Below are 25,582 nucleotides of genomic sequence, written 5' to 3'. Positions count from 1 at the left end.
ATATGGTAGCTAAGAAATATGACAAGCCACTGAGTAGAATCTTTAACCCTAGTTTAACTAGTGTTAAACTAGGAAAGCCAGTCACTATTTTCTGTATTAAATGGCTACCTTTGGGTGACCTTAGATATTTCAGTCAAAAATATTTCCATCTTTTGTCAAAACAAAGCTAGAGAGAAGTACATTTCAGTGCTTAACCAAGTCCTGAATTTCTTCCTGCATATGCTTTGGAGGACATGATATAGAGCAGCCAGGCAGGGGTTTTCTCCTCATTTCCCTAAAAATCTACTTAAATGCCTCTGGGATAGGAAAACAGTTTGCACCACCTCAGTTTAATAATAAAAAAATGCCTGAGTTCTGCTATTTTAGTTTTCAGTTCCCTACTAATTGGAAAGTAACATGCCTGTTCAGAGCATGGCCTGTATTGCACAGATGCACAACTCTGCACAAGAGTGCAGATAATTGGGACAGCTTTGCTGTACTACCCCTTTCCAAAGAGTGAGCACATTTTTTGGCTTATACTCCACTTTCTAGCTGCTAGCACCTCAACAGTGCCAGCTGCACTGTCTCACCTCATGCCTTTACAAGGCTCTAGTTCTTATGGCTATGCAAGTACCATGCAAATACACTGCAATGCCAGGTACCCCAATGTATTTCTTTTAGGCGGTTGGATTCCAGGAACTTGTCTGTAAAACAACAGTTCCTTCAAACTGAAGCAGTTTTGTCAGAACCACAATTTTTAAAATGTTTAAATATTTACAAAAATAATTAAAATCAAAATGCCCTAAAGTGATGTTGATGTAATATGATTTGCTAGAGCTACATTTCTTTCAAAGGCTTTATTTTCAGTAGACAAAATGTATATGCACGTTTTCAGAAGATTTTAAACATTCAAAAAATGCTCAGAGGAATTAAATAAGCATAGTTACATTTATAGACATATAGGGATTTGGTTTTGTTTGTACACATTTTAACATGATTCAGGTGCAAAAACATCAAGAAGTTGATCAAAAAAAAGCCCAGCAAAACCACAGAATTTTTTCTTCAGCTTTGTTTGAATTCTGAAGAAACTACACAGACTTGCGCAATATCATCGTACTCATATGTTCTCTTCAAAAACGTGTCCGTAAGTCTTAAGCCAGAGACACTCTAGAAAGGGAAAACATTTATAAAAGTTATTAGAAAGAATTAATAAGCTTGTAAAACACCTGTTTTATAACAAAAGTATACTCTAAAGACTTACTTGCAGTCCCTGCACTGAAGACAACAATGTAAGTGCAAGATGGAGGGATGAACTTGGGTGCAGCTTTCCAAGTTGTCTTCCTGAAACTCCACACCAGTGGATGGAATTGGTATTGCACATTTCTAAAACAAGATCCATAGTCCTTTCACTGCTAGAAGAAATTGAAAAACAAGAATAAACCTGTGGGCTTTTTTTAAGCATTCAAGGACTGCAGACATGTAAAAGCTTGATTACTTTATTATTCAGGTTACTGTTAATCAAGCATTTATAAATAATTACAAGGCAGCAAGCAAAATTTACTCTGATGTGCAGTAATTCAGTTACATATAGCTTTGTCCAACAGGAGCATCCTGTCATGGGTTTAGCAATACCGGATAACATAATACTGCTCAGATTTTGGATGGAGTACAAGATTTTCATGAGAAGTATATCCAGACCAAATGCTTTAGTCCCTGGCTTCAACTTCTAAATAGAATTACTTTATTTAAATGTCACCCTTGCAACCCTTTTATAAAGGGCTACGGTAGACCCTAGTGTAAACACAAATCAAGTCAAAACATGGATAAAGATGTATGGAAGACTACAGTGACAATGTTTAGCAGGCATTCTTGCAGTGGTGCAGAACTAGCGGTATAATCAGACTGGATACAAATGGCATCATTTATTCTGATAAAATTAATTGTAGTTAAAATCCTATATACACACTCATTTTGTTATTAGATTAACTAAGAAGTAATTAGTGATATAAGGATGGGGTGCAATCTTAAGTGATATTGCAGCCAGTTCCATAGAATTCCACTACAGATTTTTGACAACCTCCTAGTTCAAATAGTATTAACAGATCACAGTGGAAGGGGGTTTTTTTTATTTCTTCAGGTTTTTTTTAAATTATTGTAAAAAATGCATTTCAGGTAGATTCATGTTGCTACAACTCATAATGAAGACCAGGTTTGAGTTGTTTCAGGAGAAAGTATTGAAAAATGAAACAAAGACGGCCACAACTTACCCACTCAGGAAAAAGCACAAGAATCACATGACATCATTACCTGCAATTTGTTATTTTACATGTAATGTCAAATGGTTCTTCCAAATTTACGGTGTCTGGTATTGTCTCCAAAGAAAGCCTTACATCGCCATAACCAGGAGCCTGAGAAGGTAAAGAATACATATTCTCAGATGTTGGATAGTAAAGTTGAAGTTTCTACTACTCAAGTTTTACTTACTGCAGCAAGGTTGGAATAAGGGGAATTTGAATAAAGATTGATGCTTCATGCTTTTGATTTGTACCCAAATCACAGCCATGCTCCATCCACTACCGATGACCACCTTTCTTGATAGGTTTAACAATTCATTAGACAAGGATGATCTTTATTACTAAGTTTTTCAGGTAGTTCATATCCTTAAAGTTTGAATATGCATGTACAGTTCCCAAGAAGATCAGCTTTATTCTAAGACCTCTCTGTTAGGCAGATGACAGATATACTATGGACAACATAAGTATAGTTTTCCTGCATAAACCCACCACTATTCCACATACTAAGAAATAAGAGCTTGATCATTCTCCTTGCCATTTCAGTCCTCCAAGCCTCTGCCAAAATAATTAATTGCCACCAGTCAGAAAGGCGCATGATACGAACACTTGTCAACTATCCAATTCTGTCAAGAGACAAATGCATTTCATATGATCTACTAACAAACCTATGATAGATATCCTAGTTACTGCTAATCAGGGCTGATTCAGGGTGGCAACCTGCAGATAAAAAGCTTTAGATTTTCAATCCCCACAAGTGATAGAACGTAAGGAAAAAAAGGGAAAAATTTGTCCTGCCTGATAAGGCTTAGTTGTCACACATGTTCCAATTCTGCTGATAAATGGATGCTGTAGTAAAAGTTACATTTACAGCTTGATTAAAAGATATTCCTGATGAGGTCCAGAAAGCCAGTGACTGACAGGTTGGGAACAGACTTTAGTCATATACAGTTCATTACAGACTAAAGACAGATAACATTTTGGAAAGCATATTAAATCGGACATTAGAATAAGCAAAGGGATCTCAACCCAATAGACACTTCAGACCAGTTGAGCAACATAAGTTTGGAACCCTTCAAGAAAGAGAAGTAATTATCCAGCACTGGAAAAAGGCACACATTTTCAGCTGTCCTAGGTGACAGAAAGGGATCTACTGGAAAAATTATACCAGTTTCCTAAACAACAGGTAGTTTGCCATAATATTATACTCCTTTTAAGAGAGGTATCTTAAGGGGAAAAAAAAAAGGCAGTATTTTGTAGAATAAACCTAGCAGCAATTGACTAAATCAAGACAGGATCAGAGGAGATGAGAAGGCCTAAACCAGTACATGCCTGTTGGCCTTAACAATGAGATACCTGCAAGAACTGATGGCTAGAGGTAAAGGCCTTACAGTAACACCAGAAGGAAAGAACATAGTTTTCATCCAAAAAATATAATTGCTCAGAGTATGTAATCAACTAGACAACTCCTTGCCTATGCTACTCAAGAATAGTGGTCTTTAACTTTGGACTGGTTGTAGTCTAGTCCCAGATTGAATGCCCATCAGCAGGTAGAGCACCCCTGCATACTGTGGACATGCATCTGTCTGGTTTAATGTCACCCCGAAAGAATGTAGTTGTGAATTCCAAGATCACTCCACAAAAAAAACCAAATTACAGTACATGGGGGTGATCCAGTATACTTGTTTCAAAAGTGCACTCCTGATCTGAACCAAAACAGTGACAGAGGGGCACAGTACAGGTAAATTCTGGGCCTGTGGGAGAAACAACAGTTATAGGGCTAGTAATTGGATTAAGAGGAAAATGATGGAATGTGAAAGGAGCCTAGACATGAAATAATCCAATAGCATTTAAAAGATGAGGAGAAGAAAAGAGAGAGCTGCACTGCAACTCAAAGCAGGCAGCAGGGTAGGGGGGAGGGAACCCAAACCAAAAGCTATTTGCTGCTTTTCCAGACAGATGTTGCTCAAAGTACACAGAACAGCTCAGGTTTCTCTGTTAATCACTAGCACAAAAGAATGATGGATGACTAAAACTAATCCTAGGGTGTGGAGGTGTGTTAATCACCACTGTGTTTGAAGTGCAATTCTCAAAGGTTCAACAAGGAGGGATGTAGAGTGAGAGAATACTGATTTAGGGAAGGGAAAAAAAACCCCTGTCTTTAAAGAGAAATGATAGGAAAGGTCAGTTGAAAATGAGACAGTTTATTAGTTAAAAAACAAGCAACAAGTTTCCAAGTAACAGGAGGAAGTTTAGAAAAAAGGGCGTTTTCTAATTTGATGGGACTACAGAGATACTTAACACCTCAATTAAAAACAAGTTTTAGTGATTTAGCTGTGAATTTCCAGGATCCAAGTTTGCTTGCCTAGTTTCAAGTCAATGTGATTTCCCTACAGAATTGCTTTATTTACTAAAAGATGGGGGTAGGGGGAGAAACAGAGGTGGAAACCCAATTACAAGCTTTGCAAACTCAGATTAAGATTCAATTGTCAAAGCTTTTTTACTTTTCTCCCGTATTACACCAGCCTCAATTCAAAATATGCAAGCCAGGTTTAGGCATTAGCATAGACAGGCTGTGCAGCTGACTTAAGCAAGCTAATAATTACAACTTAAAGTTCATGAACAATTTCTAAATCAACCAGAATAGAACAGGTTCAATCAAAACTGTGGACATGAAAGATAAAATAGTATTATCCTATACATAAAAATTGTTACTCGAAGCTAAAAAGTCTGTATGAATTAGGGAGCAGACTTCTGTGTCAACAGCTGGCATACTTAAAGGAGTTTTTTGTCAGTGCTTTTCAGTTAATTTTATTCTAACCAATGTATTTTGCTACATAGGTTGCTTGATTCTGGCAATTCAAGTGCACAATCCATTAAGTTATGTTGTTCAGTGCTGTGAAAAACAAAGAGGCATGTTATGTGCCAGAAAACAAATCCTTGAGAACACAAAAAGTGTTCCTATTCACATGACCAAAAGGAACAATAATGCTTTTGTTCAGCTAGAGTCCCTCAGAATAGTGTTTTTCCACACTTCACTGACCAAATGTATTAAATAGCCTTCTCAAATATGTATACAATCACGTGAATTCAGAATGAGGTCCAGAAAGTAAGCAGCTTGAACTTTTCCTTCAAGTCATTATTAAATTGTTCAACGAGTTGCCTTAAAAATGGATGCTAAGTTAAACTGATGCTTAAGTTAAACTTACCATTCTTTGGAGCTGGCTAGTTTGCAGCCTTCCTCGTTCACCCAGATTAGTTTTCCATACAATGTCTAGTTTACCAATCACTGTTACACCTTTTATTATTCCAGCTTTCTCTGCAAATTCTTGCTTTGGTTTCAGGCAGTATAAATACTGACGTGTATCCATAGGTTGTAAATAAGTCCTTGAGCCAAAAGTAGACTCACTGAAAGAAAAAAAAACATTTGGCATTAATTTAAACATTTTTAAGACAACTTAAGAACCCAACCTTTTTTGCCATTCCTCACCAGTCTTACCATGTGTATGTATTTTATTCATGGCAAAACACAGAGTATTTTTTTCACAGCAGAAAACAATTCTAGAATTTATGTAGCATCAAGGACCAATCTGAGCAAGACAGAACCGAGGTGGAAATCCCCTTTGCTACATTATAATTTATTATCTGGCATCTTAGCATTTAAACAACAACGCTGGTAATTTTACTTCTGCTACTTGGTTCCCTCCCAGTAAATCTCAGTGTCATGAGCCTAAGATTCCTGTTCTCAACAAGAACCATTACAGCAGATGCAAACACTTTGTCAGAACAATGCTCCACTACACTGCAGGTAAAACCTTCAACAGGCAAGAAGAGAATTTTCACTTTAGCCCCCACTGCAGAAGCACCCAAACATCACCTCCAAAAACCCAAGCAACTGCAAAGCACAAACAGCCAAAGTTAACTTTTACCCAGATATCACAAGCTTTTGTATCCACAACAGTTTCCTGAACACAGTAGACAATTCTTCTGGTATTTGGTGTTTTAATAATTGACACTAAGTGACATTTCATTTATTTCAGCATGAAAATTTTTACATTTTAAGATCTTATAAGGGCATTCCACTGATTCACCTTGACTGCTGCCTTGCTAGATGTTGATTAGAACAACTGAAAACAGTTACCAGTCTGCTAGGAAGAAGCAAGGACAAGTCAGATGGGTGCTGTAAAGCTATATGTATACTCAGATCAAGTCAGAACCAGATGTGGGCTAAATTTTACGTAGAAGATACTGAAGAAGTGGTATGTTTTCATGTTACCATGTCATCCATGTTATAAATTATTTGAGGATTAAACTGGGGATTTCTCTACTAGGTAGGATTACAAAGTTTTAAGAATAGTTTCTATAAAAAGAAAACTGCAACAGCTTTTCCAGCTGAATACATAACAGGAATTTGATATTTTTAATCAAGCAAAGAAGTACAATCCTGTTACAGGCAACTCACTAACTGTAATGCTTATACATCCTGGAGTCATAATACAAAGAGTTTCAAAGTCAAATATCCTGAATCTGAACATACCTTTTCCCTGCTGTGTCAACTGTGTTCAGTTCTGCAACATTGTACATCATAGATGGCTCTAAAGACACCTTCTCCATAAACATTGGAGAGGTGGTGATATTCTGAATCTGAGCTTCCAGAAACACTTCATCTGTCTGGAAAAAAGCAAAAGTGAAAGTTCAAGAAAACATGATTAGTGTTATTAAAGAGTAGACAGTCCTATTGTTAAAAAAAAGTCACATGTGTTTAGTTCATGCCTGCAAATCAAATTAATTAATGCAAGAAAAAACCTTAATCCCAGTAACAATAGGAGCAAAAGTGTTAGTCAACAGGTGTTTTGCCAAACAATGGATGTGGGATAATTTTGCTATGTTCTAGCTATTGCTTACTTGTAATGCACCACTTCCCAAGACTTTCATCAACTCAATATCAACTCAAGTTTTAAACCAAATTATTAAAAAAGAAAAAATAGAATAAATGGTAAGGAATTGCAGTGCACAATGACATGCCATGCCAGATTGCTAGCGCATCAAGCTGTATTAAAAAAAAATAAAATAAGTGTGTGTTTTTCTTTAACTGAAGTAAAATAGTTCAGGTACATGCTCTGAAGTTTTATTATTATTCTGAAACATTGATGCACCAGCTAAAAGCCAAAACCAGCCTCCTCCCTTACTCAGCTTCATCATGCCAATGGTTACTAATATTGTATGCATCCAACAGTTTAACTGGTCCTCTACCTTCAAAACATCCTATAAGACTTATCTGTTAAATGAAGCTAATGCCTGAAGATGTTATATAGAGACCAATTCTAGCACAGGAATGAAAGCTACAGACTGTTAAGCTTTAGAAGCTGAAAAAACATGGAACTAGAGGTGGTTTTGCCTCACTTCTATGGAACTGCAGACCAGTGAAGTCACTTTGCAGCTCTAAAATCTCAGGATAGAATAATTACAGAAGGCTCAGTCTATTAGAGATATGAGCCCCTGGAGAACTGAAAAACAAAACCAAAGAAGTGCCAATTAAAAAAAAGGGGGGGAAGGGGTACCAAATCTGCATTTACAAGAGAGTTACTGATTCAGGCAGTTGGACTAGATCATTGTAGGTCCCTTCCAACTGAAACATTCTATTCTATAAATTCAGTATGAAGCACTTTAGGTATTTAGCTATGATAAATTAAAAAAAAAGTATTTTTATGGGGAAGGTGGAAGGAAGACTACAGTTTCTTTTTAATCAGTGTAAATAAGTTACTTCATTATACAAATGGAATCCCGCTTGTAAATTACTAAATAAAAGTAGGACAAAATAATCAGAATATTTTTAGTCTCAAAAGGCATTGCATTAGAAGGAGGAATACAGAATGGTACTGGAACTATTTGTTGTGCCTTATAAACACATGTTAAACACAAACCAGATGATAGCATATATAGAGTAATGAAAACTGTGCAAGCTCCATGGGTTATGGACAGACCTCACACTTGCAGGAGCAGCTGGAAATAACCCCAACTAAAACATGGCTCTCAGTAATCATTACTACTACCACTACCTGTCACTTAAATTGATACTGTTTATATCCCATAAATCCATTGCTCAAAGTGTCCATTTACCCAAGTTTTAGTTGTTTTCAATGCAGCAACCATAGGCAGAAATTTAGAAAAAGCTAATTTGAAAGGAAAAGGAAAAAACAAGCAGCATAATGAAAAAGCAAATTAGATTTGTGTTATTCCTAAGTTGGTTTAATATCACATGGTTTAAAAAAAACCAAAACCCCCTTAAATACTTCAGAAGAATGCAGTTTATTTTAACACAAGGCACACCTTAAAGTGAAATCAGACTGCAGAAGTATCATACTAACTCATCAACTGTTACATGCAGTTTAAAGTTGGAAAGTGCAGTTCCAGCTAGCAAAAGGAAGGAAGAACATCCAACTGCTGCTCTCTCCTCAAACCCACTGTCTCCACCAACCAGACATGAAAAGTTCCGTCACAGCTTACACAAGCAGTGCTGTAGTAAGACCTACTTTTCTATGGGTCATAAGCAGGAATATTTTAGAAGGGATTAACTCCCATTTTCAAATAATTTGTCTCATCACATTTTGGTGAGGTATTTTATAGGAGGACCCCCACAAGCAACAGTCTGTAATAATCAACTTTTAGTTTCAACAATGGGTATTAAAGAAAGAGCTAACCATTTAAATGATTAGCTGCACATTTAAAGATGAGAAAACATCAGTTCATGATATGCAGAACAAACATTGCTTTTCCATTATGTTTTTAAAAGAATGTCAACAACAAGCACAGAGACAGATAGGCAATTAAAAAGCATATATATTTATAAAAAAATAAATAAAAATTACCACAGAACTGAGGTCACTCTAATGGGAAAATAAAAAAAGAACACATTAGAGAAATTAGGGTTAAATGTTAAAGAAAAAGGAGGCTAACTTTCAAACAAAATGCATTTCTGCATTTTTTTTGCACCATCTAAACAAGATAGCATTAGTAAGACAGAAACGTAAATAAAAATGGATGCAAACAAAGATGACAACTACATTTCTAATAAGTTATAGCTAGTATGGTTACATGGTTTACTAGCTTTGCTTCAGAACCAATCCAAAGGAGAGCCTAAGGCACACTAGTCACAGGTAAGATATGATAGAACAAACTGACCCAAAAAAGAGAGTGAGTTTTTGAGCAGCTTTAAAGTTTGTCCTGAATTTAAATCCATGCAATGGGTTGTATATGAAATGGAAAAACAGTCCTTGTCATTTTACATATGAAGTATCCACATCTCAAAATAAAGATAATGTGGTAATGTGTTCTAGCAAAGCTACAATACTGCAGCTTATAACAAAATTTGGCACAACATGATCAGGAAAACTTCTTTTTTGAATCTCCATCATTCCAAAAACCCAACTTTAATTGCAAACTTCATTTTCTTAAGTGCCTGCTTATTCGTGTCCCTATGCATGTTTGCAGGAACAGAACCTTTTCCAGAGCCTTTTCCAAGGCACACCAAAGTCAGTGAGAGACTTTCTATAGACTGGGGCAGGTAATTCACTCTCAGGATTGCAGCAGGTTAGGGCGACAGGGCATGCGTTCTATGCACAAATTTCAGTGATCAACTTGATTTGGATGCTACTGCAATATGAGCAACAAGCAAGAAAATTAAGTTTCAGCGTCATTCCTTGTCTTGGAAAAAAATGAAATTCTGGATTAAAATTTCTAGTAGAAAATAATTTTAGTGACAGACTTCATGAATAGATAGCATCACATCTGTAATACTAATGGTAACAGTTCAACTGGTTAGTTAACCTTTGAGGACCTTTAGTTAACTAATAACTGACACTTTTTTTTTCTCTCCTCTGCTCTCAAGGATAACTGTCCTTAATATTCTTTATGAAGGTCTTGGTGGTTTGACAGCAATGTAGTATCACATACAACATCTAACCAAAGGCTTATTTCTAGTTGTTTTTTTTTTAATTTTGACTTCTGTGGTCACAACACATAGCAGCACTTTCTATACTTTCAGAAATGAAATATGAATGGTACTATATCAGTCTGCTAGGCAAATGAAAATTGGTCAGTTAATATCATCCAAAATATTTTGAAAAAAAATTTTTTTTTCCAATCAATTGTATGGATACTATGGTAGTAGGAGTTGCATAAATTCCTGAACAGGAAGAACAAAAGGCATCAAAGCAGCCTTTTAAAACCTTTACAGGGGTGGGGAACCAAAACCAAGAAAACACAGATACCAGCTCAGACACCAGAGCTTTTCATAGACCTTTGTCATGAGGAAATGGTGGCTAATTGAGAATGGAGTTTTTTAAGTCCCATATCAAGGCCAGTCAGTAAAACATTTTGTAAGAAAAGAATGTCAAACCTATGTCAAAAGTTTGCCCAGAATTTATCTCAAAGAGGTATTTATTCCCATTCATTATGAAGTGTTTCAGCACAACACAAAATTTACATGTGAAGTATAGATAAATTTTGCTGTCTCTGTATCTTTCCCCTACCACATATTTTCTATCTGAAACAATAACATAACCCATGCACAAAACAGAGGTTTATTTTGTTCCCAGAGGAATTACCTGTTTTTTTAGGATTATTTTTGTTCTTAAATCACAGAAGGAGACATTTCCAGACATTCCCATTTACAGATAACACCAGTTCTATAAAGCACTTGACCAGTGCTATGTGCTTACATTCTGGTCCTACTCAGGTATCTTACACCTGGTCAACCTAAGAATTGAAGCCTGTGGCCTAGATACATGTACCAATATATTTTTAGGAAAATGTTTTTCCTCTTTTCCTCTGTACTGTGCTACTTAAATCACTTACGACCTATGCCTTGACTTAGCCACCCTCTAAATAAATTACATGCTATATATTAAATGTCTCACAATTTACATGCTATTCATTCACAGCAGAGAGAAATCTTTATGGAAACTTTCTTGCACAACTCTGAACAAAACAGATCTTTGCATCTGGAATCCTCATTTGTAGAGCAGAAACTGTTATCTGTTATTTCTCCCTTCTCTTTTCTCTATTGATACTGTCAGGAAGGGAAAGAAATATACCTTCCACACCTCTATAGCTATAATCTTGCATGATGAACCCCAGGTGTGACTATGATGGAGGTAAATAATTAGAACAATAGACTTGGAGACTCTCTGCTTTTCTACATGCAAATTCATAGCACATATATCCACTTAGTTATGAACAAACAGGAGAGCAAAATACTCTCTACTTAGCTTAAGACAAGTTATTTTTCTAATTGCCAAAATTCCCTATATTTTCTTCTCCCCTCACTGAGACTTTAGTCTTTTTCTCCCGTCTACTATTCACTGCAATATAAACCACCTCCAACTTCACTCTCTTTTAAACTGCTTCAAACTGTTTAAGAATACTAATGAAGGTTTTCAACCAAATGACTAGCAGTGTAATAGTTGACCATATTTCAGGGGTTATGGAAAAAGATTAATACTCATAATGGAAGCTCTCAAAGTAGTTTGCAAGTATCAGCCTGAACTTAGTACAAACAATAGAGAATACAATGCTCACAAAATTAAGCTACTTGCTCACTATCACAAAGCAGGTCAGTGATAATGATGGAAACATGTCCTAACTTCCTATGTAATGAGATATTGTGGAAGTTTATACCCTACAACAGGCCTGTATAATACATATACCCACAGGAAATGTCTACAAATAAAAAGAATGCTGTATGTAATTTGTAAGAGTTTCCACTATCTGTCACCTTCAGCTAAAATTCTTCCCATAAATAGCGAAAGATAGATGCCTAAGTACGTCCAAATAAATATACAAGGCATGTATAAGATAATTTAGTTCTGAAGCACTGTGTATAACTGCCACAAACCTAAAAGTTAAATTATTCAACAGAGCGGTCATAAATTTAAATTTCCTCAATGTCAATATGACCACTCTGTTCAATAATCTAAATTTAAATTTCCCCAATCTGGTAAATTATTATCTGCTTTGTGAACAATTAATCTCCCTTACAGTAAGTACTCTATCAGCCTAAATATATGAGCAATAACTGAAAGTATTTGAGTTCATGGGAAAATGGAAAATATGCAAAGTTGTCAGTCAATTGCATTAAGGTCCTGACATGTCTGCCTTAGTTACCATCTCTTTCCCACCTTCATCAACAGTATATTTATTTTTAAAATAAATTATAAAAACCCGCCACCTTTTTTTTCCCTTTAGAACTGATCATCTTTCTCAGAAAGATGTACTTAAGAAGCTCTTTGAATTTAATCTAACCACCTAACAAAGTAATAAACCCAGCACACCAAAACAAACCCAAATACACACAGCTCTCACCTCAGCATTGTAGAATTTGGTTTTCACATCTAGTGGCTTAAGAACCTGAATGAAATGGAAAAAAGACAGATTGACAACTGGTTTCTCAGACAGCTTCAGCATAAACTGTTGATAAGTACTAAGATATTCACTAAAGTGTTATTTTTCTTTTTGATCTTACATAGAACAGGTGCATAATGGAATATCTGATACAATCAACTCAGCTAAAACCTCACAACTTAGAGTACATACTCTCGGCTTCTTATTTGCACAGTTGACTGCTTTGCTACTAAGCAATTTTCTCCAATTGAAAACAAACACTTCTCCACCCAAGCACTGGCCTCTTATGAAACCAGACAAATGCAGTGCACTAAGTAGATCTATGTCTGTAAAATAACATTACATCCATCTTGTATCCTGAAGTGGTCTGCACTTGCTTTCAAGAGTGAGCAAGAACCATGTAATATTCACAAGTCCTTCAGTGTTCTGCAGCAAACAAAAGTTGCTGAGGGCTCCTCTAAAAATAAATTAAATGGATAACTATTCACGTGATTAGCTTAAGCACAAACCATTACTAGGCTTCACTTCCTTCTTGAAAATGCAACTGTTACAAAAAATAAAAAAGCCAATACATCATTTTAATCACATGAGATTAAAGCAGCAAAGGAAAACAATTCAATGATATAAAAGGTGATAATAAAGTTGTGGTTCTTAAGTGCTTCAATTTGTGCGTAAAGCCACTTCAGTTAACACATTCCAATATGAAATGGATATACACTGACATAACTGAAAGAAATAATCTTCTATTATACTTGTATGGAAACAGATTTAAATTATCTTGCTGAAGACATTTATTTCCCTTTACATAGGGAAACTTTTCGTTTCTTTACATGTAAGTATACTGCATCCTAAGAGACCCCTAAAGTTCCAAGCTGTGAACAATTTTTTTTAGCCCTGAAGAATTCAAGATTAAGTAGTCTTCCCAGATTTTCACATTATAACAGGCATAATGTTAAAATCTTTCAAATAATAACTCTCTCTCTAGTCAGAAAAAAAAATATTGAAATTTCATTTAGGTGTTTGTTGGCTGAGTGGTTTTTTTCCACCAAATATTTTGTTTCAGTAAGCTTCTTAATTTCCCTAAATGCTGATGTTTTCTTTCTCTTTCCATTCATTCCAGTAAAAATCAGATAATTAGTGACATTCACAACCCCCCCCCGAACCAAACAACAACCAGACTCTAGAAAGAATCATTCCTTCTCCATATAAACATAATGGTGTTAATTACTCAAGAGAAAACTTTGGAACAAAAAGGCACTATTGATCAGTATTAAACTACGTATAATGGTTGCAAATGAAGCTATTTAAAACCAACTGTAACACCAGTTCAGCTTAAAAGATCCTAGAAAACATAACTGAAAAAGTTGAGGATCTGTCAAAGAAAATGTTTTGGTTTGGGTTGGGTTTTTTTGTTACAAAATAGCTGGTGGCACCTCAGTCACTAGCAGCCATTAATTCCCATCATAAAGACATTGTTCAGTTTTCCGTAATATTTTTGTTTCATTCTCAGATTTTCTAGCTGGTGTCTCCATGTTAAATTAAAAAAAAAAACAGCCAAAATTGCTCAGTGTTTTTCTCATAATGAATCACAGAATATTTATGGTGTTAAAGTGTATATATACTTTTTGAGAAGCTCTTGCACTTTCTTCTTTGAAGGAAGAGCTTCAAATTTGACAGATGCTGGCCTTAGCTATTTTGACATTAAAGTTGCTGTGCTGGATTCAGTTAAAAAACATAGAAATTACAATATGCATGTAGACCCCTTAAAAATGTGCACAAATAAGTTTCCATATCAAATCTAAAGGAGACCAATCAACATCTTGAACAAGGCTCTGGCAAGAACAAGGGTAGGGAAGGGAGAGATGATGACAAGTGGAAGTCTGCACACACATATGTTAGTGATCAGTGAAAGCCTAGAGGGGACTGAGGGACAGAATACTGAACTCCTGGGGCATGAAGAATGGAGAAACTGAAAGGAAAACAGTTTCACAAGGAGAACAAGACAAAACACAGAAAGATGAAAATCAGCTTCAATGAATATGAAGAAACACTGCAGAGTTTCTGGTTCAGAGGAGCACATAAAATGAACATTGACATGGAATGATTTTCCCTAGGATTGGTGGAAACACCTTTGACTAATGAATACCTGCCATTTCAAGGCCCACAACTACTAACAGCACTCGGGTGTTCTTTGTCTGTAGCGCATAGCAATTTAGCCTTCTAAAGACTGAAATGCTCTTTTCTGAAGTATATAGAGAAAGTACTAGAAAAGAGCAAAATGAAATCACCTGCAACTTGGAAAAGATACAGGTCTCCAGTATTATTTGATGCTCCAGTATTGCCAGACACTCTGAAAGTATCTAAAAATGTATTCAGTAAAGCATGTCATCTAATCCTCCAGGCTATAGGAAAGAGCCCACAATTATCCAAGTTGCAGCATATTTCTCTAAAAAATAAACATCCATTAAATACACAGCTCAGATAGACTCTTTCCTGCCAGAATCAGTCTACAGATAATAGTAATTTCCTGCCTTCCTCAGTTATTCTCAAGTCTTGAAGTTTGTGCAGTGGAACAAAACGTTTCAACTCTATCAGTTACTCCTGAGTATTAGTCAGATGTAACACATCAGACTGCTTTGCTTAGTCAGATGTAACACATCAGACTGCTTTGCTTAGTTTCCTTTAAAAAACAAACCACTAAGATCCAATTTTAAAAAAGGTTACACACACTAAAAGAAAAATCAGAAATTTACAATCTAAACTCCAAGGTTAGATGTGCCAGAAAAATACTTGTTCTGTTTAAAAATAATCATAATCATAAAGCTGGCTGCTAAAAAGGGTTTTTTTTTTATAAAGCAGGTTTTTCTTTCTCAATAAGTGAATAAAAATTACAAGATGTAATATTTATTATTTCTGAAATGTTTAACTGCATGGTAATTAGAAACCATCGGTTCATGTGAAGTTTCAAGTGACAGTTTTTATCAATTCACTTTCAAAAGTCAAACAGATTTTTAGTACGTAAAAGTGCTTTTGAAGTATCAAATGTTTTAAAACAGGTTTTCCAGATTCATCCAATTATTAAAAGTAGAATACTTCATGCAATACCTGAAATTTGAAGAACTTTCTGAAGTACATCTTCTCTCCTGTCTGCGTAGTGTAACTTACTGCACAAACTAAGCTGAAAGAAACAATGTTTTGAAAAATAACTTTGAAGTACTTTAGATTTTGTGCCTATATCAAAGCAGCAACAGAATAGCATGCATGTGCTGCAGTTTCATTTAAGCTCATTTTATCATAGAAAAATTTAAAACCTTACATGTGTGTTCCTATCTCCTTTACTTCATGATGGATCACATCATCAATGCAACAGTCAGGCTTAAGTTCTGCCACTGCTGCACTAGAAGCTGAAAGGTTCAAGCGCTGAGAACTTGTCTGAAGATCAGCCTGGGGACAAAAACAAAGCATTGGTTAGAACTGCAGCTGCTTAAAGCAATCTAAAGAAAAATAACTTATGTTACAAAGTACTAGGTTTCACTAAGCATTTTGCACCCTACATGCTTTTATACATATAATATAACCAAGGTATGTTAAGATGATGAGATACTTGTCAAAGCTAAAGACAAGTTCTAAAATATACACGGTCCAAGCCTTTAACATGCAGCTTATAAAATATCTGTTTACTTTACACATTGAGTTCCACAATTACTTCCAAAATTTCTATTCTCAATGTATTATTTGTTCAGCAGAAGACACAAAAAAACAATGCACTAGAGAAGAACTTACTTGAAATATAAGCAGAATACAAGTCAATGCATGCTTTACAGAGACTTGCTTTGATGACCTCACTGAAAGTGCAAGTAAGCAAATGTAACTCCAATTTCTTAGCTGTGGAGGTTTTGCTACACCAGTTCTCCAGAGAAGCTTTATAACATATCTTTTTTTTTTTAATACAATCTTAGTTTTTCATTTTAGTCTTTAAATATTTTTATCATAATTTCTATTTTTATGTCTTACTGTTTCTGATTTCCAAACATGCAAGGTATTGTCAGAAAACATACTCAACGTAATTTTTTTTTTTTTTTCATAAATCCAGTAAGTAGATTTATCTTCACATACCTTCACCAGTATGTCCTTGACAACTTGATTACTATCATTGTGTACACTAATGTAACTGGAAAACGTCTCTCCCAGAAATATATTTCTGTGTTTAAAAAAAAATATTTAGTAACAGTTACTTAAAAACACCCAAACAGATCACTTCACTGAAACTCCTTTAAGTTCTAGTTAAAATATATATATATATATACACACATGCACACACACACGCTTGCCAGATCATATCCTAGAACTACTTTGGTATGTTCACACTCATACTTCTAAATGTCATCCTTCTAAAACAAACAACTTCAAAAGAGAACAAAAATCAGAATTTTTTTCGAGATAATCCGAGAAGAGTAAGAAGATAGCTTACAGTACCCACAAAAATCACTGTAGCAAACTCTGTTAGTACAAGATGTTATTTATAGTAGTGCATTACATTAGAAATTCAGGGGCAAATTTCTTTCGACTTTCAATTCTTACTACATTTAAAGTCAGGCTACAGTCAAGAAACATCAGGCAGCAGACAATTACATATTATGTCACATTATAAATCAAGCCACAGATTATTTTTAAGATGATTGAATATCTCATCGCATAACAATGATATTCAAAAAGAAAGAAAAGTAATAAACACATTATTGCTAAATGAATCCCAAACCTTGCATGTTACAGTTACAATAATTCATTCTTACCCAAAATTTTGAGGCAAAGTCAGCATTTCTCCTAGCATCAAAGTTTCTGCTCCCTTTACAGTAGAAGGATCATCTTTCATGAGTTGGTTAAATAGACTACCTGTAGAAATATCAAATTGCTAGTATCTAAATATTTGCTAAGTCTAAAGCTTAGTCTACATATAAGTTATGACAATCACTTATTTAGATGTACTTTATTTTAGCCATACTCATTTTACAACCAACTTGTTAGAGATGAAATATATATCTATAGGCCTGCCTATAAATTATAACTTACTTCCATGCACTTGTGTCCAATAAACCATTCAGTATACAATCCCAAAGGCATTGCTCAAATTAACATTAAACTTTAAGAGAAATTCTGGCTGAGTAAAGCACGTTACATAACAGAGCTCATAAACCCCACTTACTTTCTTTCCTTGCTTGTTTTGTATTTGCACACGATCCTGTTTCCCTGAGTCTTTCCTTCGCCTCTTTCTTATAATTGACTTATAGACTGCAACTATTACTGGGGAACAACCCAAGCATTTCCAATTTATGACTGTACCCCAAGCATAACACAAATCAAAAGCAGTGATTCTTGCAAAATAATTTTCCCCAGAACATTCATGTGTTGGTTCTAATTACCAGGGCATTTTTTCCAGATAAAGATGACAGTAATGCCAAACTTTTTACAATTACACATTTCTCTCTCACAACTGCCTTCCACCTTGTATGTTAATTGCTCAGACACTGAGGTCACATGCTTGCAATATCATCACCAAGCTTTCAAAGCTGTAGGTCAAGAGTTGTAGAGTGCACCTTTGTATTTTCCTATAGACATTACCAAACATAAAATATATTGCTGCTTCAGATTACCATCTATGGGAGGTTGTAAGACTCCTCTGACATCTAAGTCTCAGGTGCTCACATTGCTTAAACCTGTTAATACACACATAATAATCAGTCAGTAGAAAACAACATACCTGGCAAATCTCTTTCTTCACAAGTCACCAGAACATTAGTGAACAAAGTAGGTTTGGTTAGCCTCATCACTGCAAAAATCAGAAAATAGACCATAGGTCAATGAAACAAGTATTTTTTTAATTTATTTTTTTTAGAAGTATGATTTTGTCTTGCTCTCCTTTCACCAAAAAAACCCACAACCACCAATCTTAGCCTGAAGAAGGGTTACACCTTTTTGGATCACCTGGCCTTTTTGAATATAAAAAACTTCCTGCTACTCTGAGATCCAAGAGCACTGGTGACGCCATTGCTCCCTCTTGCTTTATTCCCTTCGTGCACTAACATCTACTGCTTTCAATCTTACAGGCTAATGGTCTTATAGCTGTTACAGGGTTAAGTGCTTTCTGGACTTCAGGAAAAGTATACCAGTTTGATTTTTTGTGGACTCTTCTAGGCTAAATGCCTGTTCTGTGATCCTGGTTGCTCTAGAACAGGACATGATGACTAGTACAGACCCTTTCAGTCCAACTCCAGGCTATAAGGAATTGCATTTACACCCTAATCTCCCAAACATATGCAAGATAGAGTTACAAGTCTAAAGCCTACATTATTTATACAACTGCTTTTTCTTTTAGTCATGAACTTTAAACTCAAACCAGCAGAACCATCATAAAAACCTCAGGAACGCACTTAGAAAAAACCTGTTTTATTGATACTGACAAAATCAACATAATTGAGATCTTGCTATTAAAGAAAGTGGTATTTTCAAAGGCTATTTTAACTCAGAATACTCAGAATTACATGATTTTTATTTGTATTACAGATTTAAGATGTTGCTTCTTAAAAGAATTGCTCCCTATTCATATAAGCCAATGGCCCTAATCTTGCAAATAGCTTCTTATGAAAGCATTCACCTGAAACAAAGTTGAGCGTTTGTAACCTTAGGTGTTAGACAGAATACGTAAAAATCACTGATTTGTTTTTGTTTGAAGCTTAAAAAACATAAAACCATCTAATTTCTGAAAACTGAAAAATAAAAGTGAAAGGATTTCTCTTGACTGCAACAAGTTAATCAACATCCTTGCACTGACACACGTACTGTGGTTTTATCTTTATTGTACTTTTGTACATCTTACATGTCTGGTCAGCATTCACTATTTACAGTTGTGTAAAATACTCAAATATTTCATATACGTTTGGGTGCAGTGGGCTGTATTAGTTCACAAGAACTTATACTACAATACAGCAGACCTATGCAAGTTAGTATCGACACAAACAAATCTCAGTTTTCACGTAAAAAAGGTAATACATTCTCTTTGTTATGGTGAAAAGTTGAAAAATATGAAGGCTTAGAACCACGAGGTAAATAAAAAGCCCCAAAATATATGAAACAGGGTAAATGGAGAACCAGATTCAACACTGAAAATGAAGAAGATAAATACTAAATTATACATGCATATGAACTAAGCATTTCTGGAACATTTCGAAATGAAAGTCTGGATTTCAGCTTGTACATTGGTGCTACCCAAGATTGAATAATTCTGTAGAGAAACCAAACGTGGCATTCACTTTTTGCTACATGGCAGTTATCCAGCTGAGATGCTCGCAGCTAGCAGCATATGTATCATTATCCACATACAAGCCAACCCAAAGAAACAGAAAGCTGACAGCTACCACTGAACAGCAATACCCATCTCTTCTGTTTAGTAAGGTGTTTGTTTAGCTCTTTTGTTGCTATATTAAATATAGTGGGACTATATTATTGGTGGTTACCTAATTTTATTCAAATCTACAGTAAGCCCATATAAACTAGTACTTGCTGACTGTTTCTGAAGGAATAGTTACAGATCGAGTTTAGTCACATTTAGGACAATAAATAAATAAATAGATCATGGAACAAAGTCAGAAACAAATAAATTATGATATGTAGATTATTTAATAGGACTACTCAATATTAGAAAATACTGTTTCTTTGCAGGACAACCCCTCATCTTTTATTCTAAGATCCTAGACAAAAAATACAACATTAAATAAAACTTAAATCACGCTGCATTCTACTCCATTATACCTTTAAAAATGCTGACACACAAAGAAACTTTGTTACTATTATGTTAAGCTCAGAAAAATAATTTCCAGTGAAATAACTTGGCTTTATAAGCTTTAAAACTAATAATGATCCTCAGTTACTCTAGACAGTATTTTACATCAGTTTTGCTACGTGTTAATATTAAATGTCACAAACACCCAAAATGTCAATATAAGACCCCCTTAACATTGAGCCAAAGTTTAGAAATAAATGCCAATGATCCAAACTGAGCAATATCCTTAATTTTAAACTACAAAAAGATATGTAATGCCTATAATAAAATATAATTATTCCAATATAAGGATGTCAAAAGAAAAATGTAAGTAAAACTCCAAGGGGATTTTATTTAGTTTTTACACAGAGGGATCTCTATTACACTTATGTGCACTTTATTTGATCAGTGTTAATGATAATCTAACAACCTACAAATAACATTCACTTATTTTCCCCCTTTTCTAGATGCCACAGACCTTGACCTCCACCTACAGCAAAATTACCTGGAGTTGGCAGTGGCGCCTAGAAATACATTCCTTTGCAGTCATGTTGATCCCAGCTGAACCACTCTACTGACCCTCCAAACACTGAATTGAGCAGGGACAATGACCTTGTCATGTCCTTGAAACATGACCTCGAAACACTTTATTCTTTCAGGTGACAAAAAGTCATGCTGAACTTAGCCTTTTATCACCATAAAATGCACTCAAGTCCCCAGAGACCTTTACTTTCCATAATCACAACAAATAGAGGTTTACAGATAGAAGTCCGATTTCTTAATTTCCTGACCTGTAGCTGGAAGTTAGTCCTTTCTTGTTCCCCAATATAATTAGAGACAGAAGACCAGCAACATCAGGAAAAAAAAAAAGATCTTATTACCAAAGTCATAAACCAGCAAATGCTATGTTGTTCATTATTTTTCAGTGTACAACTTCCACTGAAACTTTCATGAGTATTTCTAGGAAAATATGGATAACATTACTAAGACAGCATATACACGCAATAGAAAGTAAGTTTGTATTTCATGCGAGGGCTATGCTTTCATTAAACAGCACCCCACCCCTCCCCTCCCCCCGCTACTTTCACAAAATAATCAGATCTTGAAAGCCTCAGTTCAAAAATAGTTACACATCCTTACAGCAATTATAACAACTCACTTAAAAATATTTTTCCTTCTCCTAAATTCAAAGACGCACAGTAAGGATGTATGTTGCTTGATTGAAAGCATACATTTTATTATCTGACATAGCTTGGCATAATAGTCTGGAATTTTTATTTTGATTTTTTTCCTTTAGACCACCAAGGTAGAGAAAAGCTACAAAATGCAGTACTAAGCCAAACAGAAACTTACGAATCTTAATAGAACCATTTATAAATCTCCTGGCAAAACAAAGTTAAATAAATATATTTATTACAGTTAAAAAACTGTAGCAAAGTAATATTAAGTAGTATTCTGCTCATTAATTCATCAGTTGTTTACATATTCTAAGCTGCTTAAAAACTCTAGTACTTCAGACAGCAATTTTATACTGAAACTCTATCTCACAGTTATAAACTAAATATAATTCCAAATTTATGCACAAGCAAATTCATTTTATCAGTGAGGCTTAGCTTTTCCCTAAGAATATTTCTAACATATTCACAGTATAATATATCACAGAAAATCCATATCTGTCCCACAGATCTTTGGATAGTAGCATTGCAAGATGGCAATTCATTCTGCTTGATGAGTCTATTCAGTTTTATCCAGATGTCCTCCAAATTCTGATTATTACAAATAGACTGTTCGATTGTCCATTTTGCTCTATAAAACACATGCAGTTTTAGTCTTTCCAAATTATTTTGCAGTTCTTGAGATAAAGGAAGAATCTTTTCTTTAAGCTTAGGGCTAGGGAGAGAGACACTCCAAGACCTTTTCAATTTTTGCTTTCCATTAGGTGGTAGGTCTCCTTGATTCTCCAAGTTAATTGGTGTTTGAACAGTTTGAGCTTGGATTAAAGTCCGCCCATGTTTCACATTAGACTGAAACTCAAGGAGATTTTTTGTGCAGTCATAATCAGGAGATCCTGTAACATATTCTGAAGGTGTAGAAAGTTGTTTCAATTCTTCTGCTTCCTCACAAGAAATAACAGGTGGCAGCTTTTTTGGTTTGAGGGGAAGTCTGTACAAATCATTCGCAAACCAGGGTGTAAATCGTGGTAACTGACGAATGGGAAACTCCTTCACTGCTGCTTCTGCAAATTTCTGCAGCTTTATCAGATCTCTCTGATGTGGTCGATAATGCAAGACCACTTCCATGCTTGTACAGTAGGAATCCAGTTAGTCTTAAGAAAAGGAACAGTCTCTTGATTAGGATTCTCAAATCGAGACTGAAACACCTTATTTACAAGAAATTCCTTGACCCGTGCTGCAAAGATCAGTGGAAAACAGGACCTAAAGCAGAAGTATTATAAAAAAATAAGATACTACCATATTAAGAAAAACATTGCTAGGATATTTTACAGAAAAACAACATGTATAGTAAAAAAATAAGCGAGATACATATCAGAACATTCTACTTTATCCAGGCTGAACATTAGCAACTGTATTTCATCATTACCAGCATAACCTCGGTACCCTACATATTATCCATATGCACGCAGTTTACTCAACACTGCCCCTCCCAAGAGTACTCTTTTACTGTTACCACCTCATACTTTCCATCCGTCATTATTCTTGCTATACTGTTGTTTCTTGCTATACTGCTGTGATGCATATTAAAAGACAAAAATTACTACTTCCTATTTTCTCAAATTTACCAGACAAACCTATTATTTTTTTTTATAAAGTGTTTTCCTCCTACACTTCAACATTTTAAGGCAGGGCATATAAAGCAGCTAGAAAACACGTGTGTTACCAAAACCCTTCCTGAAATAGTACTGACCAATATAGCAGTTTTTAAAGTCACAGGTCAAAAGGGAAGTGATATAGGCAAATTAAAGTTGTCTGCTTCCATTTCATATCAGAACTACACATTTAGTTTTAGTCTCAGAGCTTCTGAGCAACACATGCAGCCACCCTTTCAGTCCTTAGCTGAAGGACCTGCTAATTCCTTAATTTTTTAGGCTTTTAGAGTAACTAAGACTCATTAAGTCCTTAAAGACTTTATACTTTCATACATTTTCATATATTGCTGCCTTCTTTCATGCAAAAATTATATTAAATGCGGAGGTGGAGGAGGGAACATGTGTGTGGGAAAACTGCAAACACCGCTATGAAACATAACATAACATGTACTCTCTTCCTTTCCTGTTTTTCCCCACCTAACAAGTTTGTAATCATTTCAGGCTCCCTGCCAGAGATCAGCAATATACAATGATATTAGTCAATAAAATCTAGAATTGCTTAATCATTACACTGTCAAGATTTTGTTTAAAATAGTCACAACACGAACAAACCCTGATACCTTTCTCACTTCTTTTGCGAAAACTACAGCCTGGACACTGCACTGAATTCGATACAAGCCCGAGGATTATACTGGTTTCTTACAAAAGCAAAATGATCCATCATAACGCTTTTTGCTTTGAATTAATTACTATCAAAATGCATTTGTAATGTCAGCTGATGATATTTCATGTTCTCAGGGGTTTTGGCTTTATTTTGTGTGTGTGTACGCATATATGAAAAGGGGCTTGTTGATCTCTGAATTATGGTTAACAGATTTTACAGTGACATGCAAACCCATTAAAAACTCTCTCTTGAGGAGTGCTGTAAAACTACTAAACAGGCAGAAGATGGGCTCTGAAATAACCTACACACCTGCACTACTTAATCCATCTGAGCAGCCTCACTGATTTAGAATTGCTTGCAGAATTGAGATTTTAACCAACTATTTATTACTCCTACTTAACTAGCAGCATTTGTTTTATAAACAAGCATGGTTAGAAAAAAAGGAAAGTAAATATTGTGTCTGTTGACTGAAATAAGGTGAAAGTAGATTCAGGCTTTTCAGTGTTTCAATTGCTGACTTACTGGTACCCAACTACTAGCAGAAACAATCAAATTCTTTACAGGGCTCTCTCGATTTCCGTATTAATTCTACAAGGTATGCGAGAGACACACACGTTTTTATTTTCGCTGTTGGCGATTCCTGAACCAAGGATGTAAGCCCAGTAGCTGCGCATTAAGCATGAGGTTACAGGGGCAAAAGACCCAAACGACAGCCAAGCAGGGAACCGGAAAGCAAATTTAAAAGCAGTATTCGCTCCGAACTGCTGAAAGCCTTCTGCAAAACGCAAACGCATCGAGCAGCCCCGTGGGTCGTCCCCGTCCCCCGCCCCCGCCACCCTCTTCTGCCCCTCGGGCACCCCCCGCCGGGCGCCCCGCCGCCGGCCGCTCCCTACTCGGCCTTCTTCTGAAACGGAGGGCAGTAACGGCCGAGCCTCCGGCACGGACACGCTGTTTCACGACCGCGTCGCAACCGGCAGCCCGCGCCGCTCCCCCCCACGCCCCGACCGCGACGCCCGGCCCGACCCGGCCCGGCCGCATCGCCCCGCCTCTCCCCCGGGCCCGGCCCGCCTCGCCTCGCCCCTCAGGCCGGCCCCAGGGAGCAGGCCCGGCGGAGCGCGCTGCTGCCGCGGCACGAACGGCCCGGGAGGGCGGGCGGGCACCGGCGGGCCGCCCTGTCGGTACCTTTCAGAGCCAGCAAGTGCTCCTGCTTGGGCTGGTTAACGTCCATGGCGCCAGCCTTCACCCCTGCGGGAGGACAGATGAGCCAAAACGCTGCCGGGGGCGGAGAAGGCTCGGTCAGGAGAGACGAGGCGAACCTGGGCGTAGAGCCCGGGCGCGGTAAATACCGCCGAACCCGGAAACGGCTCTCCCAGGATGCAGCTCGTCACCGTCACGGCACGGCACCAGCACGGCGGGCGAAACTACAGCCCCCAGAGCGCACTGCCGCCCGCTCCCCCGCTGGCGGACGGGGCGGACGAGTGTCCCGTGGTCGTTCGGGTTGGGGGGGGAGTCACCGCCTCCTCCTTTGCACGCTGGGATATGTAGTCCGCCAGGAGCCACAGGGCGCCGCCGTGCCGCGCGGCACCATGGGAACCGTAGTTCTC

The 25,582-nt window shown here is 36.5% G+C and overlaps 2 protein-coding genes across 5 annotated transcripts; both read right to left on the bottom strand.

Annotated features, from left to right (window-relative positions):
- Nucleotides 1–821: 821 nt before the first annotated feature.
- Nucleotides 822–25,396, bottom strand: TRAPPC13 (trafficking protein particle complex subunit 13). 4 transcript variants are annotated; one of them, XM_069776577.1, is made up of 13 exons: nt 25,161–25,396; nt 18,430–18,498; nt 17,465–17,564; nt 16,788–16,872; nt 15,988–16,115; nt 15,777–15,849; nt 12,633–12,677; nt 9,140–9,157; nt 6,808–6,941; nt 5,480–5,678; nt 2,287–2,387; nt 1,241–1,391; nt 822–1,146 (listed from the first exon to the last, which is right to left on the bottom strand). In XM_069776577.1, the coding sequence occupies exons 1-13, from the start codon at nt 25,204–25,206 to the stop codon at nt 1,042–1,044; spliced, it is 1,254 nt and encodes a 417-aa protein (XP_069632678.1). In that variant the 5' UTR covers nt 25,207–25,396; the 3' UTR covers nt 822–1,041. The 4 variants fall into 4 exon arrangements, with proteins under 4 accessions (XP_069632678.1, XP_069632679.1, XP_069632680.1 ...); XM_069776578.1 differs by having other exon boundaries at nt 1,241–1,388; XM_069776579.1 differs by lacking the exon at nt 9,140–9,157.
- Nucleotides 19,491–25,380, bottom strand: SHLD3 (shieldin complex subunit 3). Its single transcript, XM_069776582.1, has 2 exons — nt 25,161–25,380; nt 19,491–22,922 (listed from the first exon to the last, which is right to left on the bottom strand). The coding sequence occupies exon 2, from the start codon at nt 22,785–22,787 to the stop codon at nt 22,038–22,040; it is 750 nt and encodes a 249-aa protein (XP_069632683.1). The 5' UTR covers nt 22,788–22,922; nt 25,161–25,380; the 3' UTR covers nt 19,491–22,037.
- Nucleotides 25,397–25,582: the final 186 nt, after the last annotated feature.

This window comes from Haliaeetus albicilla, chromosome Z (genome assembly GCF_947461875.1).
Source record: "Haliaeetus albicilla chromosome Z, bHalAlb1.1, whole genome shotgun sequence".
Taxonomy (NCBI): domain Eukaryota; kingdom Metazoa; phylum Chordata; class Aves; order Accipitriformes; family Accipitridae; genus Haliaeetus; species Haliaeetus albicilla.
Note: the sequence above shows the minus strand (reverse complement) of the source record. Positions and strands in the feature narration are given on the sequence as shown.